General features: G+C 39.9%; 3 protein-coding genes across 9 annotated transcripts in view; 2 read left to right on the forward strand and 1 right to left on the reverse strand.

Moving 5' to 3' along the window:
* Positions 1-7,768, forward strand: part of LOC145494381 (oxysterol-binding protein-related protein 1-like) — a 32,296-nt gene extending 24,528 nt beyond the window's left edge. Inside the window, exons 31-32 of one of the 2 annotated variants that reach the window (XR_014050249.1) lie at positions 114-5,912; positions 7,547-7,768. Coding sequence is in view for 1 of the 2 variants with exons in the window: in XM_081473833.1 (XP_081329959.1) it covers positions 114-216 (103 nt within the window). In the remaining variant the exon portion in view is untranslated. Of the gene's footprint in view, positions 1-113 lie in introns of both variants that reach the window. The other variant, XM_081473833.1, reaches the window with a different exon arrangement.
* LOC145494345 (uncharacterized) lies at positions 1,136-11,726 on the forward strand. The gene is made up of 3 exons (XM_081473786.1): positions 1,136-1,214; positions 7,748-8,191; positions 9,871-11,726. Exons 1-3 carry the CDS (start codon positions 1,136-1,138, stop codon positions 10,080-10,082), a joined length of 735 nt encoding a protein of 244 aa, XP_081329912.1. The 3' UTR covers positions 10,083-11,726.
* Positions 11,727-11,880: 154 nt separating this feature from the next.
* Positions 11,881-17,572, reverse strand: LOC145494396 (uronyl 2-sulfotransferase-like). Of its 6 annotated transcripts, XM_081473855.1 has the most exons (4): positions 16,675-17,572; positions 15,481-15,522; positions 14,080-14,654; positions 11,881-12,902 (listed from the first exon to the last, which is right to left on the reverse strand). In XM_081473855.1, the coding sequence occupies exons 3-4, from the start codon at positions 14,615-14,617 to the stop codon at positions 12,238-12,240; spliced, it is 1,203 nt and encodes a 400-aa protein (XP_081329981.1). In that variant the 5' UTR covers positions 14,618-14,654; positions 15,481-15,522; positions 16,675-17,572; the 3' UTR covers positions 11,881-12,237. The 6 variants fall into 6 exon arrangements, with proteins under 6 accessions (XP_081329981.1, XP_081329980.1, XP_081329979.1 ...); XM_081473854.1 differs by lacking the exon at positions 15,481-15,522; XM_081473853.1 differs by having other exon boundaries at positions 14,080-15,522.
* Positions 17,573-17,920: the final 348 nt, after the last annotated feature.

Raw genomic sequence — 17,920 nt, forward strand, 5'->3', positions numbered from 1 at the left:
TTAGCCTCAGTTGCAAGCTAGTTCCAGTCCAATACCGAGAGTACGAAAATGGTCTGTTGGCGGCTAGTCATAAATTGTTTGTTTGTTTGTTTGTTTTCTTCTTTTCATGACAGATGGTTCAAAGAAGACATCAATCCGTACACAGGGCAGATTGACTGGCTGTTCACAGGAACCTACTGGAATAGAGACTGGAAAATGTGCCCAGATATCTTTTAACTTTCCTCTTAGTTCATAACAAAATTACAATTCCTATCCAGTCCGTCGGGGTTTTTGAAGAATCGTCATGAAACGGGAGCGGAGTCGCTTGAAATTCGCAGGCAACGTGACTACTCGCGCGATTCGCGCGTGATGTGATTCTCGCGAGTCGTGTTCGTCTCGCGTTCTACCGATTTCAGTCGGGGGGGGGGGCGCTTTTTTTCTTTAGTAAATAATACCTCGTGCTGATAAGCAATTATTGAAGTCGTTGAAATAGCGATTTGGCAGTTTATCAACAATCTCTGCTGTTTGTTGGATCATACAAAATTATCATGTTTTCTATTCAAAATAAAGCGAGGCAAAATTTATTGCAGAAAAATATCATAGCTTATGTATAAAAGTCAGATTTTGGCGGATAATTCTAACGCCATTGACACTCGGTAATTTTGTGGCAAATTTTGTCACCTCAGGATAATCACTTTGCAAGTAATTACAAATTGCTAATAAGTAATGCCTTCCACGGCAGACTCTTGGTTATTCAGTTACGGCACCGCAAGTTTCTACCAAAAGAACGTACCGTACAAGAATGGCCATTTTATTTTTGTAACAGATTGTTAACTCGCAATTGCATTCGAAAAGTGCTCGAAGGAGTTTGAAATAGTAAGGATTTCGTGTTACTCCGTGCAGCCCGACAACAGCCAACGGTGACGCAAGGGGCCTGGATCGAAATTTACCTCGATCTCGTGCTCACCGGTGAATTAAGTCAGAAATTTTCTAAGTTTATCTTCAGAGTAATCTGTCTCAATCCTCCCCAATATTTCCCTTCGTTGTTCTTGTTTTATTTATTATAACCTCTTTGGTGTTTATCTACCTTACTATTCCATTATTTTTTGGTAGGCCCTCTTTCAATTTAACTTATCTAATGCGTTTTTTTGGCACAATGGCAAAGCTAAAAGAAACGTTCATTTTCGAAGCCCATAGATCACTTGATCCAACGGAAAATGGTTATGTAATATTGGGTATTTTGTACCTAATTTCTTCCCCTAAGATCTCCTTTTATCTGACGGCGCAGACAATGCGGACGCTAGTTTAAGAATATGCGTAGTAGTTAAAAGAGGACTCGTGACGTCACCGTTGCCGTTGCTGTCATTGGACTCGATAGAGTTTCATGTAGTTGAATTAAGACTGAGCAAAGTTTAATTTGGAGTATTTATTTAGTGTAATAACGGCATTGAAAAGCGGAGGGACATTGTTCCAGTTTGTCAGGGGAGCTCTGATGTAGCTTGTGTACCTCTTCCTACTCCTCCCATAACAAAATTTTGAAGAACAAGATTTCCTAAGTGGGTTTGATTTATTGCGGGGTGTGAACATGGGATACTAAAAAACTGGTGGGTGTGTTTTCAAACTTCGATATTGAACAATAATTTGATAAAAACAAGAGGATAGGGTTTAATAATGACAGCTGGAATAATAAGGTTAAATTTCTTGGAGCTAACAGAATAAAATTTGTGGTTTTCTGCGGTACAAAATTTTTCATGAGCGCCTTCTTGTGTAGCTTCGTTCCATACGAAGACTGCCGACGACCTCCCGAGGAATTACGACCCTTTCTTGATCAAATCGAGCTGCAGAGTGGAATAAGTATAAATTTTATTTCTTAATTCTGTTGGTGCCTTTAGGTCGCTTTACCGCTTTCGAATGAAGTAGAGTTGTGATAAATAGTGATTATTTAGTGGCTAGTTTGTGGGTGTGCTTAGGGTAGTGTATAGCGTGTACAAGTGCTATTTCAGGCATGTTGCTTCTGTTGGGTGCAGAACCTTCTGTTGGAGGTGGGGTAGGGTTGAATGATGAAGGATGAATTGAGTTACAAGTTGTTTTCAACACTTCCAAATAGAACATGTTCGTATTCTCGGTATTGGACTGGCACTAGCTTGCAGTAGAGGCTCATGCGGGGGAATATCGTTAAAAAGAAATAAATATCATTTGCATTTCAAAAGATTGCCCGCATTAGCCTCAGTTGCAAGCTAGTTCCAGTCCACCACCGGGAATACTAATATGGCCTATTGTTTTCAAGTTCTTGGAAAAAGATCAAGAAGCTAAAGGGAGGCTGGAGACAGTAAAAGAGCACGGCTTGGGGAGAGTATGCGCAAGAGCGCCAGGGAGGGGTAGTTGAGGGAATCGTTCTGAAAGTGGTTCCTTTAAACGCATATATTTGTGCTAGTGCATTCCGAAGCTTGGTCGCCGTGAAGTTATGAAAACCTCTTGCAATAGCTCTGCAATGCGGGCATAAAATAATTATTTAATTGTAAAAGTCCTTGATTTGTGTAATAATACTTACTGGCTCTCTCTTTAATTCATTTTTCATGTTTTTAGGCAAGGCTGCTTTTGATTTCTTTTTTTCTTTTCTGCATCGTCAATTAGAGATTATTTACGTTTTGACAGTGGTGAAAGAAGAAAAAAAGACGCTTTATGGAATTTGAACTTGATAGGAAAGTGCACAGCTTGAAATGTCCCTTGAAAGATTCCTTTACAATATCTGCCTACTGTATTTAATGAACTCAAGATTGTGCAGGGAGCAGGGTAACAATAGGGCAACGAATCTGGCAATAAATTACTTGATACTGCATTTTTAAATTGCTGGGGTGTTTATTGGCACAGTTCTGTTACGGGAGATCACCTTGAGCTAGCCGTCAGCTAGATATCACTTGCCACTATCAATATCATTTTCCTTGCGCTTGTGGACTCAAGTACGTCCTTGCATCTCCTCTGCTAACTATGCTTGCATACGGCTGACGCCCCTGAAATTTGCATTGACCAATCAGGATTCAGCAGGCGGGAAAAACTGTGCTGTCCTGACCATAGTTAGTAGAGGAGACTGGTTCTGAAAGCCGGCGAACTTTAAAGAACTATGATGAATATTAACGATCTGTTAACAGGAAAGGCACTGAAGTTGGGCAACTTTTCTCACTGGAGAAGGCACTGAATATTCACGAAAAGGGATGTATAATTCCAAAAACCTTATCAGATTGTAGAAAGTGAAAATTATGAAACCTTATGTGTCTCCAAGGTTTTAATTTGGCGCCAAAAATGAGTCTCGCTCGCTCGACGCGCGTCGATTATGGCTAAGTATGAAAATATCCCCTTATGTACAAACGCATTCGAACATTTTTAACCACGTTCACGTCTATCCACAGATGAAAAGATATTGACAGCTCAGTTAACCAATCACATTGCACGATTCACTTCATCTGGAACACGCGTGCGCGAAGCGAACTGCAGAGAGGTTTAACTCGCGCGCAGGAGGACGGAACGTTATCTATCCCGGGCGATTTTCAATCTCACTAAGGATAACACATGAAATAGGTGTCGGATGCAAGTTTAACCAAGAGTATTTTAACGCCCACAATCGGTATTCTAACTCTGGCGAAATTCTACTAACGTGACGTCACTTTAATTGGCGAAGTCATCGCAGAGCTGTTTGTGACGTCATGATTCACGCGCGGCGGCAATGAGCAGATAAGCAGTTGAATGCTACAATGTGAACAATCTGCGAAGTGATGTGCTGGTTTCTGAGGATGAGATTAGCCAGGTAAGCCGCCGGGTATAAAAATGTTTTCAAGGTAATGGAAACTGTTCAGTGTAGAGCGTAGTGTAAGGGTTGGTTTCTAGTTTTCATAGGATAACACTCTCAATTAACGACTTATTCGCACCAATTTAATTGACTCTACATAGCTGAATTTCAATTTAATAACAAAAAATTACACCACGAGTCCTCCTTTTTACGTACGCTCTGTTTATTTCAGAAACGTATTCAAGCCCGTATCACTCGTCAGTGAAACTTTCAGATTATGCTGTTCGTACTTCAAGTTCTAACCCAATCAAAACGCCCCCACCCACACGTGCGATTCAAAACTCTCAGATCGACAATTGCATTGTAATTTTCAGTTATTCAATGCTAGTCAGACTTTAAAAAAGTTACAAACTTTGCGACAAGCAACATTAAACGTCACGCAACATTTCAACACAACTAATCGCAACACTGTCTCGCACAACATGTTACGCACGTTTGACCACTCTGTTACAAAGCCAACACGCGCGCTAGTTGGGGTGTTGGATCAGTGCGATACTGCGGGTGTCGTGAAAACTTAAAGAGGTTGTCGACGACGTATTGTGGTCGATTTGATCGACTGCCTCTGCGGTAAAAACGCCCGTTTTCGGGTTAGGAGGACATACCATGCCCTTTTTGTTAAGCGTTTATAACTGCATCTGCCACTCCCACCAGATCTGATATATGACAAGCATAGCTCTGTTGCTCTTGGCCATCAACATGCCAAGAGCATGCAGTCTGTCAACAATTTCTTTCTCAAGTATATTTGATGCAGCATGCAGCCTATACATACACATACTGGTAAACGGGTCTCTTGCCTTTTGACATGCCGAGCGCATTCTTTGGATTTACGGGCGGGCTTTATGACTGGAATTTAGGGTTTGTCCCGCAAGGATCATGGTTACCGATGCCAGCAAAGATGGGGTAATGATTCCTTTTGGCAGATCTGAGGAAAAGGTCCGGTTGCTATGAATGGTCTATTGAGCATTTCTTAACGTACTTTGCTAGCTCTGCGTTCTAAACTCGTCACATTGCCATCGTTTTCAGCAGAGGAAGCGTAAAAACAGTAGTCATCCTCCGTCGTCGTCAAACACTTGCAATGCCTCTTAGCTGCCTCTTTAATTAGGGTGTCAGCGGTCAATAACACGCGTAGCTAGAGTGTATCTCTTGCTTCTTTGCCACCACCCCTTTTGCAAAACTACTTTCTCGAATCCGAGAGCTTGAAAACGGTAGTGTGTGGCTGTCGCGTTCTAGAATTTTGATTGTGGAATTCAACTTAACTATAGTAATAGATTGGCAGTTACGTTTTTCCTTTTTTGATGACTTTTCCATTATTATGTTTTTGCGCGCGGTTGACCGGCGCTGTTAGACAATTTAGGTAATATCTGGCTCCAAAGGCAGTCATCATGTTAGCTTAGGTATTGACTCAAATTGCATAACTCGTGAACAACAGATCGAACGCATGATCGGAGTCGACAACCGTTGTATATGCCTCGTGTACGTTTGCTGCTTCTTTGGCCGAGACAGTTTCCTTTTAAATACGTGATCCAGTTTGGTTCTGTTTGGTTCTATCGAATTCGACAAGATTTATGCCAAGTGGCACAATGACTTTCAAATGTGCGAGCAATTCCATTCTCTTATCCAAATTTTCCCAAATCAACCTATTTCTTCCTTCATATGTTGAAGCTCGCCATTTTCTCTTTCTAGCAACGGTTTGTGCTGTACGTATTTGCATCCAATTGCATAGAAAAACAATTAGAGTAAGACGCCGCTTCTACCATCCGAACCAAGAGAAAGTGTTGCAGAAATGTAGAGAAAGAGCAGCAATCTGCTGAATCCGGATTGGTCAATTCAAATTTCAGGCCCGCCAGCCGTATGCAAGGTTAATAATGTATAAACGTAAGGTAAAAAGGTGAATTAATTCGCGAAAAATTGACAAGAACATGAGCTTTGCGGGGGTTCTAATGAGTGAGCACTCTAATCATCGCTATCTAGCTGGAATTTGAACGTTAAGCTTGGCACTATATCAGGAATTGATCAGTAAGGGAATGCACAATTTCCCACAAAGTTTGGTGCTTGTTTCAAAAATCGCACAATTCTATGAAAGCAGCCGGCCTGTACGGGTCCGCAAATGATCCCAGGACCGCAAATGATCCCGGACCGCAAATGATCCCCAAATTGGACCGCAAATGATCCCGGACCGGAAATGATCCCCATTTTGGACCGCAAATGATCCCGATCAAAAAACGAGGAATGGCATGGATGGTGGGATGGTGTGGATAGAGAATTGGCGTACGTGAATACCGATGTTTTTATTTAAGCCATCTTATAATTATACTGGCTTACAACTTGATTTTTTTTTTTTTAATACTTTCGACTAAACTTTGTTGCTAACTACGATGTTATGAATATCACCACTCAATCATCAAAACACGACTTGGCTTACATTTCTTTGCAATTCTCAGTAAAATTATGATCAGTGCAACATACGCTACATGTCCTCCTTTGTTACACATTGATATTTCGGTGTTATAGTTAAATCACATTTTATCAGCCATTAACGCCACTCGTCCAAAGTTTTAAACTAAAATCTAACCATGAAGCAACTATTACAGAAGACGCTGTCACCTGAGTAGACCCACAAGCCTACAACGCTTCATCACTCTGTAAAACACCTAGTGTGTAGCACTGGAAATTTGAACAAATTTATTTTATAATTTTTCCTTGGTCGTATTTTGGCTTTAATTCCTCGGAAATGACTACTTGAGTATTCTAAGAAGCCAAAATTCCAAGCTATAGTTATGAAGTTCAGCTTCATGACCACGCAAGACCAAGGCTTGCGCTTCGTTTTGACAATTAGCTGTTTGATAGATGTTTGATACTACCGCCACCGGGATTTCGAGAATGTTTACAAGTATGTGTTCTTCTAAGACTTCTAATTCAATAGATCGTCTTCACGTGACGTGTTTTTATCTTCATCAGGCATAAGGGGCGGTATATTTATATCTGTTTACAATTAGCGTGCTTCGTTTGGAAACCAGAGCATTTTGAATTTCAGAGTTATGGAGCTTGCGTGACACAAGGCTACGATCGAGTTTGTCGAAAAATATATACTTATCTCATGATTTTGAGCCTTTTTAGAAGTTAGAGCATTAGAAAAAGTGCTTATGTAAATGCTTGTTTGTTTTGTACTGATAGTCAGTCGCCTAGAAAGCCAAAGTAAGTTCCAGATGTTTACACTATATTCCGGCCGCCATATTGGTGTACCACTGATGTACACCAACATGGCGTTTTCTTACTGGACTCTGTAAATTTCTGGGAAACATTTACGACGAATATCTGACGTTTGGGGAAACGCACAGGCCTAAAACTTGGAGAAGTGTCTTATTTAGTTATCTTCTATAGCGTACATCATAACTTCTTAGCTTTTTCCATTGGTTGGTTTTCGATTTATTATTTCTGTTATTGCGTGACAGTGAAAACGATCTGTACCCTTCAAAGAACAAAACAACAATTGTGGAAAGTTTTTTTGAAAAATGATAAAATATGTTTTTTAGTTCATTATTTTTGTACATGTTCTCACCTTCCTCTGATATAAATCCATGCCATTCCTTATTTTTTGATCGGGATCATTTGCGGTCCAATATGGGGATCATTTCCGGTCCGGGATCATTTGCGGTTCAATTTGGGGATCATTTGCGGTCCGGGATCATTTGCGGTCCTGGGATCATTTGCGGACCCGTACAGGTCACAAAGTTGCAGTCAAGGGAACATATGAACGAGGTTCGGTTGAAATTAGTTACTCGTCAAGTTTCCGATATATTTATATTTCTTTTTATCATTTTCTTCTTAATTAACCATGCAACAGACTGACTTTCTTTTACGAGCGTAAGGGCGATGGGAAACAAAGCATTCAGTGGGGATTGCTTTGACAACTAATTTTTTAAGAAAATAATACGGCTGTTTTAATTTATCTGTTGGGTGTTATTTCTCTCGTTCCAAGGAAAAAGAAAGCCGCTGAGGAAAAAGCACAGAGCCTGAAAAACTCCATGGTTCAGTCCTACCACAGAGTGTCCTCTTCCGTGTCAGCGGTATTAGGAGCGTATGGTAGTGGCGTAATACAACCAGGTCGCGCCCCTGTAAAGGGACCTGGGACGGCTGGACAGAGAGGGACTGGAAGAGGTACCATAAAAAGAACAGCAAGTGGCGTAGGAAATATGGCTGGTAAAGGTGCAGGAAGGGGGACCGGAAAAGGACCAGTGAGGGGTCTTGGTCGAGTTAATTCCTCGGGGGTCAACACGCCACTTATTAACCCAAAAGGAACGCCAAATAAACGAAAAAAGCAGAAACAGACGAAAGCTGGAAATACAGGGGCGGTAAGCCGAAGCGATTAAACAAATAGACTTTCATGCATTAGGTTGAAATTTTATTCCTTATTTTTCCAGTTCGGACAACATGATACTGGTTCACACGCGCGGACCTCGCGTGCACGACGCGCACAGTCTTCTGCTATCGTCTGCCACAGCTCTACAGAGATCCGTATAGCTTCTGATTGGCTGTTTTTTCCCCTTAAAAATCTAGGTATCAACCAATCAGAGGCACGTATCTCTGTATAGCTTCGTTATCAGAATGGAATTTCGCGCGTATCTTGAGCGATGTCAGAATCGACAACCCCACCGAAAAAAGGCTAAGGAGGTGAAATTTCACTTCCGGTTACTTGCGTACGTCAGCCCGAGCGCCGAAAATAAAAACAACTCAATAACTTGCAAATTCGCTTACATTTAAGGTGTTTTTTTTCGTGTGTTTCACAAAATGCAAAGTAAAAAGAGTACAAGCAAAGGCAAAATAAGAGAAAGACAGAAAAAACAAGAGTAATAGAAAAAGAAAAACTAACTCCCTGTGGCTTTGTTTGATCTTACCGAAGTGCGTTAGTAATGTAAATTGCGCACGCGCTGATAGGATTACTTCCAATATATATCGGGGTCACTTCCAGTTTCTTTAAATGCTAAAGGAAACGCGGTTTACAGTAAATTCAGCCTTTTCGGACGAATTTCGATTAAAGCCAACGTTGGGAACATAGCTATGCATTCCATTTTCGAAATCGGGCTTTTTCCAGAAAATTACGAATTTTTCAATATTTTAAAATTCTCTCAAACTCGGACCTTTTAAAAATGAAACAAATCTATGCATATATTAAATCAATGAAAAAAATCCCGATAGAGTAATTTGCCTGGGAGCCTTTGCATTTTTTCAGTATTAGTCACATGACCATGGGCGTGACCTGATAACATCATCACTAGTGTTACTGATCATGTAAAAGTTAAAACACATGAAGTAGCTCTGAACTAACTAAAAATGATGAGGTTATATGAGAATAAATTTTCCTTAGCAACGGCTCGAAAAGATCAGTTAATCAGTGGGCCCTTAAAGGAGAAGGTCACTCCAAAAAGCCTACTTTTTTTTGTCTTCGCCTATAAGAAGTAAACATTCAGGTTTTCCACTCACCGAAGTTTCAGCCTCTGAAGTGCCTACTATCCTGAAGAAATTCGTCTCGAAAGAAGCGACTTTGGAGGCCGCCATTTTGAAACTGTCTTGGCAGCCAGGTCGTGTTTATGTGACGTCATTCCGTCCGACTCGAAATTGATGGGAAGGAGAAAAACTTGCAACTGACTTGGCATCCGTCTCAAGGTCAGCAAAATCTTTTTTTTTTCCAAGCGATTATCCACTTCGCTATCTTCAATACTATCATTACGGAGTTTGGAGCATGTTTGGCTCAAAATAATTCACCCCAAGAGCAGCCATAATCCAAAGTGGTAGTTAAAAGGCTCTTCGGAAGCCATTTGGACAAAATCTCTCGAACGGAATGACGTCATGAAAACGCAGCCTGGCTGCTGAGTACTGTTCAAAATGGCGGCAGCAATGTTCGAATTTTGGGCTTCTTTGGAGACAAACTTCATGAGGAGAACCTGCACTTCAGAGGCTGAAACTTCGGTGAGTGGCCAAACTTAGTGCAAGGTTTTTATTAGCGTTGACAAAAAATATACATTTCTGGACTGACCTCCTTTAACAATCAACGTGTTTATTTTCTTCGCAGCTCTTGCCGGCACAAACAAGCACGTTACCGAGCCTGTGTAAGTTCTTCAATAAACCACAGAAACAGCAAGGGGTTAGCTTGCCAAGTAAAAATTTTCGTAAACATATAATGTGTCGTTCATGGGAAGGCGAAATCGTGCAACTAAATGCCCTGGATGACATAGAGGAAGAAGATGAAGAAGACCATTGAACAACAAAATAATCAGCTAAAAAAATGAGGAATTAAATCTTTTTAGGTAAAATCTAATTTCCCTTATTTTGCTTTGAGTCAGTTTTGATCCAAGCGTAAATGAAACTTGAAAGACGTAAGATTTTTGATTAACCATTCTATTTTGTTATGAGTGGAACAAATTAAGGAAAGTAATAAAAACATCAGTACATTTCTTTGTACATTTTACCAACAAAATGCCGTTGCCTTCAACAAATGACAATTTTAAAACTTTTAAATGGATTCCAATTTTTGTTAATAAATAGTTAAGTCAAAAAATGATACTCGTTATATGTTGAGGGATTGTTAGTCATCGAAAAAGAAACATCTCTAGTTTTTCTGTTTTTGTTTGTTTGCTTTTTGCTTGTTTGAAAACAGAATGCAGATTTTTACTTACCCACCCCGACCCCTCCAAGAAGTTCTAACTACTTGAGCCCCCACACACCCACCCCTTCAATGCCTTAAGGACGTTCGAGCGAAAATTTTCCAGTCCATAAATTTTTTTTCAAATTTTTACTGCAGTCAGATATGAGTTACTTGTGCAAGAAACTCAAAAACAATTGGGGGTCACCGACTTCGTTTCAGAGATAACGCGTGTAGAAAACTACCCTGATTTTGAAAAATTGGCGCACGTAATTCAGTATGCTCTACAGGGGATTATAGTAGGTGAGTCGACGGAGCCAAACGATCTTAGTCATATTTTGTAGAAGTGGGTCTGTTGAGCAAATAATTCCAAACGTTACCCACGTTTTCACAAAACGTTTAAGTTAAAACCCTTCAAGAGGCATTTCAAACCGTCGCACAGATAAACGAAGAGCTAAAAAGAAGGGAATTTGATAGTGCATTTTACAAAACATTCAAACTTCTAGTCGATAGATTTTCTTCATTTTTCGCTAAACGTGGAAAATCGGTAGAGAAAGGTGATGCCTACAAAGTCGTTGGTACACACGAACACTGCAAGTCTTTGAAATTTTGGGCGTTTTCCCTTTCATTCGGCGATTCCTCAATACAATCACTGAGACAGGATTTGCTATTTGTTACTCAAATGTAGCCAAGTGATGTGCATAATGTATTTATGTAGATTCCTGGGGACTTTTTTGTCGCTGTTGTTGTTGCTGGTGTTGTTCAATTCATTCGCTTTGGTGAAATACTTATTGGTGAACTTCTTTAAAGGTTATTGTGTCGAGTATAATTGGTATTTTGTGGGGGCTCCTTTCTAACACCCGCTGCAACATTTCCCGATAAAATGTTTAAGCAAGCAACCGGAACGATGATCCTTCTGGTATACGTTGGATGAATAGTGATCTAATCGGCTTTACATATAAAATGAAGAATACAAAAGCAAAAACCGATACAACGTAGAATGATTTTTTGAAGGTGTACTATATTTCGCGCAACTTTGCCAAGCGGCCTGGCCTGGGTGGAGGCAACTCCCTATAATGGCCAATACGGGGAAGCTCCCCTCGAAAGGGGTTTCAGGCTCCAGATGTATAAAAGGCTAGAGAAATCTGTCATGTGGTTATTTTAAAGGGCCTTTAATTAAGAGTATTTCAAACAGACGCACCTTTTGGCTGTATCATTTCATTTGTTAGGCACTACATGAAAGTAACAAGAAGACTTTCTTGTTGGGCAATCTATTCATAATACGGGCAAGTTATGAAAGTGCATGTGAGGGGTGTCTTTTATGTAAAAATGGTATACGATAGGGTAAGAAGCTGGACCTCGGAGCCTCTCCGGCCGTGTAGCTGTAGCCCCATCCCCCCATTCCCCATCACCCCCCCCCCCCCCCCGGGCCAAGCGGCAACATACTTCAAAACGCATCTGTTCAACATTATTGCTCTCCGGGTAGGAAAGACGAAAGACCAAACAGATCTTTACATTTTGTTTAAAGAGAGGATAGCCACACAGCTGTACGGAATGGCTGTCACATTTAGCAGCTGAAAATTTTAGATGCGCGCAATCTTGCAGCAATAGAAAACGATGCTAGTTTGCAAATATATACATGACAATTTCAGCTTCAGATGCGAGGTGTAATTTAGACACTGCACGCAATTAAGGAAACAGAAAGTTAATTTAAATAGCCACACACCAAGTGTGCCTCGGCATGGTTACTTCCTCTAATTAAGCTAACTCAGATCTATGATATTCCACAAGCTTTGACTTGTTTCCAAAATATTTCTGTCACAAACTCGTACAACTCCATGTCTGCTCTGTTCGCTTCTTTTATCTTCTTAATCATTTCTTCGCTCACAGAGCTGGAGTTCAATTTTTTCTTCCCCTCGTTTAGTTTCATATGTGCAGGTTTTTCAGGGACCACTGGTAAAAAGTATGGAAGGCGTCGCTGGATAATCTTTAAAGAAAGGTGAAAATGCTCCAGCAAACCAACAGTTGCATAGTGCTTCAAAATATTTTCCTTTGCTCTTTCAAGTGCTTTCTCGGCATCTTTCTTGCAAAAGTCCTCGGTCCCACAGAAGAATCGCGTCATCACGTTATGTTTACATCCCTGACCTTGCTTCTCAAAGCATTGCTCGATTGTTTCGTAAAACTCTCCGCTGTCAATCATCTGCTTCACTCTCTTTTTTGGTCTGTTTGTGGTACGCGTGTAAGCGTAATGAGAAATATATCTGTCAACTGGGTGTCTGATTTGATTAATATATGTGTGCGTTCGCTGAATTTTCAAGTTGTTTCTGAAGTAAAAGTGTGCGTTAAAAAATATCGGGCGATCTGCTTGTTTGACTCTGCGTTCGATAATCATTGGAAACGGCTTGGATTGGCCACGGTCATAGAAATCTTCTGTGTTTTCTACAACAAAAAGAAAAACCCACAGCAAGTTAGGATGGCAAAGGTTTGCTTGGATAGTAAATATTAGGGAATCTAAATAAGCTGCATGACCACGACTACGATTAAAAAGCGAACCTATATTTCATTTAGTTTGTTTCCCTTTCTCAAAAGTATCTCGAAACTGAGTTTGGAACGCAACGTTAAATTCTAAGTAGAAATTTATAAACTTGGCCGTTGTGGTACAAGCTCTCCAGACAATGTAGAATTTGGCCATTTTAAGTTGTTGTTTTGCAGAAGTCGACAAAGAAATGTACCAAGAATTCAAGTAAACTGCTACAATTCCAAAACGGCAGCCGTGATCTTTATTAAAACAACGTTTAAGAAAGCCACAACCTCTACAGCAACGGGAACGTCGCTAAACAAAATTTAACGAGAATAGTTGTCACGAGGGTTATAATTCTTGAAATATTTCTTTGTCGTCCTCTGCAAAACTTAGACAAAAACGTGAAATGTCCAAATTCTGTGTTGTGTGGAGAACGTGAACCACGACTGATAATTTCTATTTCGAATTAGTATAAATCTACTAGCGTTCTATCGCGAATGGCGTTCTCTAATTGGTTACGCTAGGCACTACATATTCTGTTGTAGAAAGTGAGTAGCCGGTAACAGTGTGTGGTTATTGATAAAATAGCGGCCACTTCTTCGCGTTTTCGAAGTGTCTGTGGAAAGGATTTAGATAGTAAAAGTTTTGAACGACTAAGTGTGTTCCACATTTAGTCTCGGGATGACAGTGATAGACAAAGTAAAGGAGTAACCATAGCCTACGGAGGGAAATGGTTCAAAATCCCGGTAAACATCAAAGAAGTAAACAAACAGGCTAAGATTTATGTTGGAAGGTTCTTTACCTTGCACAACCTTTGTTTATGCTCATAGAGAATACACATAAGAATATATATGAATTACATAATTGAAATGCTTCCATTGGTGAGTTGCATTAGCACACAGAACCACCTTTTTGTGCAGGGTCAACTCCCAAAATAGCCGACAAAAACATAAAACAAAGAGCTTTCCCAGGTTTCATAACCATCACCCTCTATTAACTATGAAGTAACGCGAAATTCGTAGTTAGAATATATAAATTTTTCAATCGACTTGGTTGCTTTATTAAATTCCCTAAAGAAATCTCCCTGGTACTTACCTCTGGTGTAGATATAGTTCATCATAGCTGCTACAAAACTGAATAATGCTCCCGTTGTTTCGCTGCCTGTCTTGAAAATTCTGTTGTATAGAACCACATCGGGTGTTATGGGTTGGCACGAAGCTGTCTCCAGAAACTGCAACAAGCGGTTTTGACTGGTTGTCTTTACAGTCTGCCTGGGCTCATTACCAGGCAATGTAATCTGGTTGATGTCGCTTAAGTGGCTTTGGTTGTGGGTATAAAGGGCCAAGGCTTTCCATTTGGGCAAACTTTTTGATTGAGGCTTGGTTGCACTTGCTAAGGAAGAGTAGAATTTTCCCTGCCACAGTCTGAAATCACTTTCCGTAACATCCGGCTTACGCTTAAAAAGCGAAGAATTTGGAAACGATTCGTTTATCTGTTGACCATAAGTGAATAATCTTCTTCCGGGAGTTTGCCCCTGAACGAAAATCCACAGGCAAAAGAACAATGCATTTAAACTAAAGATGCAAAGAAAGATTGCTTTATGATTCTTCTTAAAGCGTGCGAGAGCACCCATAAGTTAGCGAGGTTTTTACAGCAATTTCACTCGGAACCTGAAGAAAGAAGAAATTTTGGGAGCATGAATTGTGAACAAACAGCTCAAATATGCAACATAACATGAGGAAAACAGTCGAATTCTGATGATAGGGTTTAGCGTAGTCTTTGTAAGTTGATAAATTTGATTTATTAGTTACAGTAATTGGACCGAGTGGAGTACAATTCAGGGAGTAATCGCGTGAGTAATTTCAAAATTGGACGAGCGCGAAGCGCGAGCTCAGTTTGAAATTACGAGCACGATTACTCCCTGAATCGTACGACACGAGATCCATTTAATAATAAATCGTATCTATAACAAATTTCCGAATTAAAAATGTCTTTTTAGAAATTCTTTTGAGCGAAAACATCTGTAGCACTTTTCATAAGTTTTGACAATTGTAGGAAACATTGCCGAGGAAGCCATAAAAGCGAGAACCAAAGACGATCGAGAATTTTGTTATTATGATACGATTAAATGATTAATTTGACTGTGCAACTTGAAAATAACTTGAAAATAATGCATGACTGATTTCATAAGAAGTAATTAACATTTTAACAAGTACTTAACATCTTATGAAGAGAAAAGCTGTCTAATTATGAAAACTTATTTTAGCAGAGTGACTATGATTTCAAGTTTTAGAGAGATTGTGATATTAAAATCAAAACTTAATGAAAAACTCCCTCGAAGGGCGTTATTTTGTTATGTTCTTTAGTAGATCATTGTGATATACCGGCTTTTACTGAATAACAACTGCCAAAAACATTGTTTAGTGGCTTCTTTTGCGCCTAACAACTGAGTAAGACTAATTTGCGAATGTTAATATACAAGTAAAATTAGCTTACCGGCCTATAAACTCACTGACCCATCTAAATAACGTGATAAAACTGAAAACAACAGATGCGTTTGGTTCAGTTTTCTACCGACGTAAAAATATCATTTGCATAATCTCTACTTAATTAAAAGGCTCTGTTTACGGTTATGTCCTGTTGTACCGGTACACTGAAGAAATAACCATTGTACTCCTTTCTTTACGAATCTTTGTTTACAGCTGTTGAACATTGTTGGGTCTTTTGTATCGGTTTTTGTGAACCGGTACACGAGGACAGAACCCTGTTTACAAATCGCCTTAATTCGTTGACGTGTTTTATCGCCACGTTTTTCCGGATTTTCTTAGTGCTAGTCAGTCTCCTTGACATCAGTTCTATGTTTGGTTCCTGTGAATCGTTTGCCTGTGTAGACCTGTGTAATTTATAACTAGTGTTGGTCGTGGAAGAAAAACGTTTCGCTTAATTTACTCGCACAACATACTTTATAATGATATACTTTATATTGGGGTGCTGAGAATAAAGAAACCCGTTTATTATATTACCTCGCCTGCACTAAACAGGCGAGTGGTTTCGATTATAAAATTAGAATAAATTATTCTGTATGTTATGCGAAATGTGAACGTTTGGAGAAAGCAAAAAGCTATTAAACAGCAAATAGCTGACACGAATGGTCGAACAGCGGCAAAGTTACAAAGACTATAACCAAGATCAAGTCAGTGCTGTGATTTAGGGTAAACGAAGAGCTGCTTAGCTTATTAAACCGACGTTACTATTCGTTACTATTCGACACAATTCGCTGCTCCGTTCGGCCCGAAACACTCCTCAAGGTCGATGTCGATGAAGGAAAGAAGCATTCTTGTTCAACTACGTTTAGAATTCGTATCGAGATGGCTGGGGTTTTCAGGGAGCAGCCTACAGACATTCATTATCTACTGTACATTTATCTGAATAATTGTTTTTCATTTTCCTGAAGTTTGGTGCGATACTAGTACAGAACTGTTTATTCTGGTTTAAGTTGTATGTAGAAACTTGAACGAAACAGCGTGACCTGTTCGTGGCTTAACAAAACCCTTAATCAAAAGGAACTCTAAAATTAACTACAACTGCATATTTTGCCTAGGAACCAGGATCGACTATCTGAAGCGAATATAAAATCGCGGAGGACATTGTTAATAATTCAAAGCGAACTCATTCTACAAACGTGCTCACCTGTTAAAGCCGGTTGTCTGTGATTTCCAAAACTTCTGTTTTAAATTTGAAAGCCATTTGAGTGTTTTTACCTCATCACCAGTGTGCGGGGTGTTAGAAGATTCTAAAACCACTAACGCTTCGATGTTTCGTGGCGGCCATATTAGTATTTTTACCAAACAAGTGGAAAGTTTTGCATAAGAAAAGACTTAGTTCTGATTCTGTGTAGGTGGTCGGTTCTGAGTTGTGTAACATTATCACTGAGCCTGCCGTGCGATGATCAGAGGGCAAACCATATCTAGACGCTATGTAGCATGGCCAGGGTTGCCACAGGTCAGGGAAAAAAATATTGGGAAAAGTCAGGGAAATTTATTTTGAGTCAGGAAAAATTGACATTTTGAAGAAAAGTCAGGGAAAATTGAAATAATTTAAACGCGGCTGATTTAATACATTGAAGGCTGAGAGAAACATTTGGGGTCACTGTGATCTCAACGATATTTTTCCTTAGTGAAGAAGAAAAATTTGTTCAAATCTTCTCCGTCTTAATGAACGAGTAAAACGAGTAGAGAGAACGGCTGCTATTCCGTCTTAATGAAGGAGTAGAAAGAAGCCGCTACTATATCTGACATCTTGTATTTTTTTGGTCAGGGAAATGCTCTTTTTAACAGGGAAATGTCAGGGAACAGTCAGGGAATTTTGAAAAGTAGTGTCAGTAGCAACCATGATGGCAGTGATGGAAAAAAAAACTCAACGCAACTGTTTTTTCTCATAATTTTCTCAGATTGGATATTTTCTGTTATTTTTTTTTCCGAGAGGGCGCGGTGACGAATTCTGCAATCTGATTAGTTCTTAGCGCGGTCCGCAATCCCAGACAAAAGCAGTTGGGACACTTGAGCTGGGTCGCGTACACCCCCTCTTTCCCCCCCCCCCCCCCCTCACCTCCTAATCAATGTTGGAAAATGACGCGTTGTTTTCCATAAAAAGGGAAAATATCACCTGATTATCAGCATTGTAAGTGAGGGGGAGGGGAGAACTTCCTTCGTGTATCAACACTTTTGTTCGGGATTGTAGTTGGCCCTTCCTTCCAGCCGGAGCCCTTTCGCAGGCACAAAGGTTTGAACAAGATGACATCGAAAACCTTTTAAATTGCATCTCATGTAACACATGGTATTCGACCTAAATTTTATTGGAGACCCTGTCCTTGAGTCAGAAATTAAAATACCTTAAAAAAATAGTCAATAAACTTTGCAATTAACATATTTTATAC

The sequence above is a fragment of the Orbicella franksi genome, chromosome 8 (assembly GCF_964199315.1).
Source record: "Orbicella franksi chromosome 8, jaOrbFran1.1, whole genome shotgun sequence".
Classification (NCBI taxonomy): Eukaryota; Metazoa; Cnidaria; class Anthozoa; order Scleractinia; family Merulinidae; genus Orbicella; species Orbicella franksi.

Bases quoted from the DNA above. Each gene is read 5' to 3' on its own strand.
- LOC145494345 (XM_081473786.1), top strand. From the start codon at position 1,136: ATGGCAAAGCTAAAAGAAACGTTCATTTTCGAAGCCCATAGATCACTT. The intron at 1,215-7,747 runs GTATTTTGTACC...TAATTTTTTAAG, and splicing joins AAATGGTTATGTAATATTGG to AAAATAATACGGCTGTTTTA. The intron at 8,192-9,870 runs AAACAAATAGAC...TCCTTTAACAAT, and splicing joins GGCGGTAAGCCGAAGCGATT to CAACGTGTTTATTTTCTTCG.
- LOC145494396 (XM_081473854.1), bottom strand. From the start codon at position 14,617: ATGGGTGCTCTCGCACGCTTTAAGAAGAATCATAAAGCAATCTTTCTT. The intron at 12,903-14,079 runs GTAAGTACCAGG...TTTTTGTTGTAG, and splicing joins GAACTATATCTACACCAGAG to AAAACACAGAAGATTTCTAT.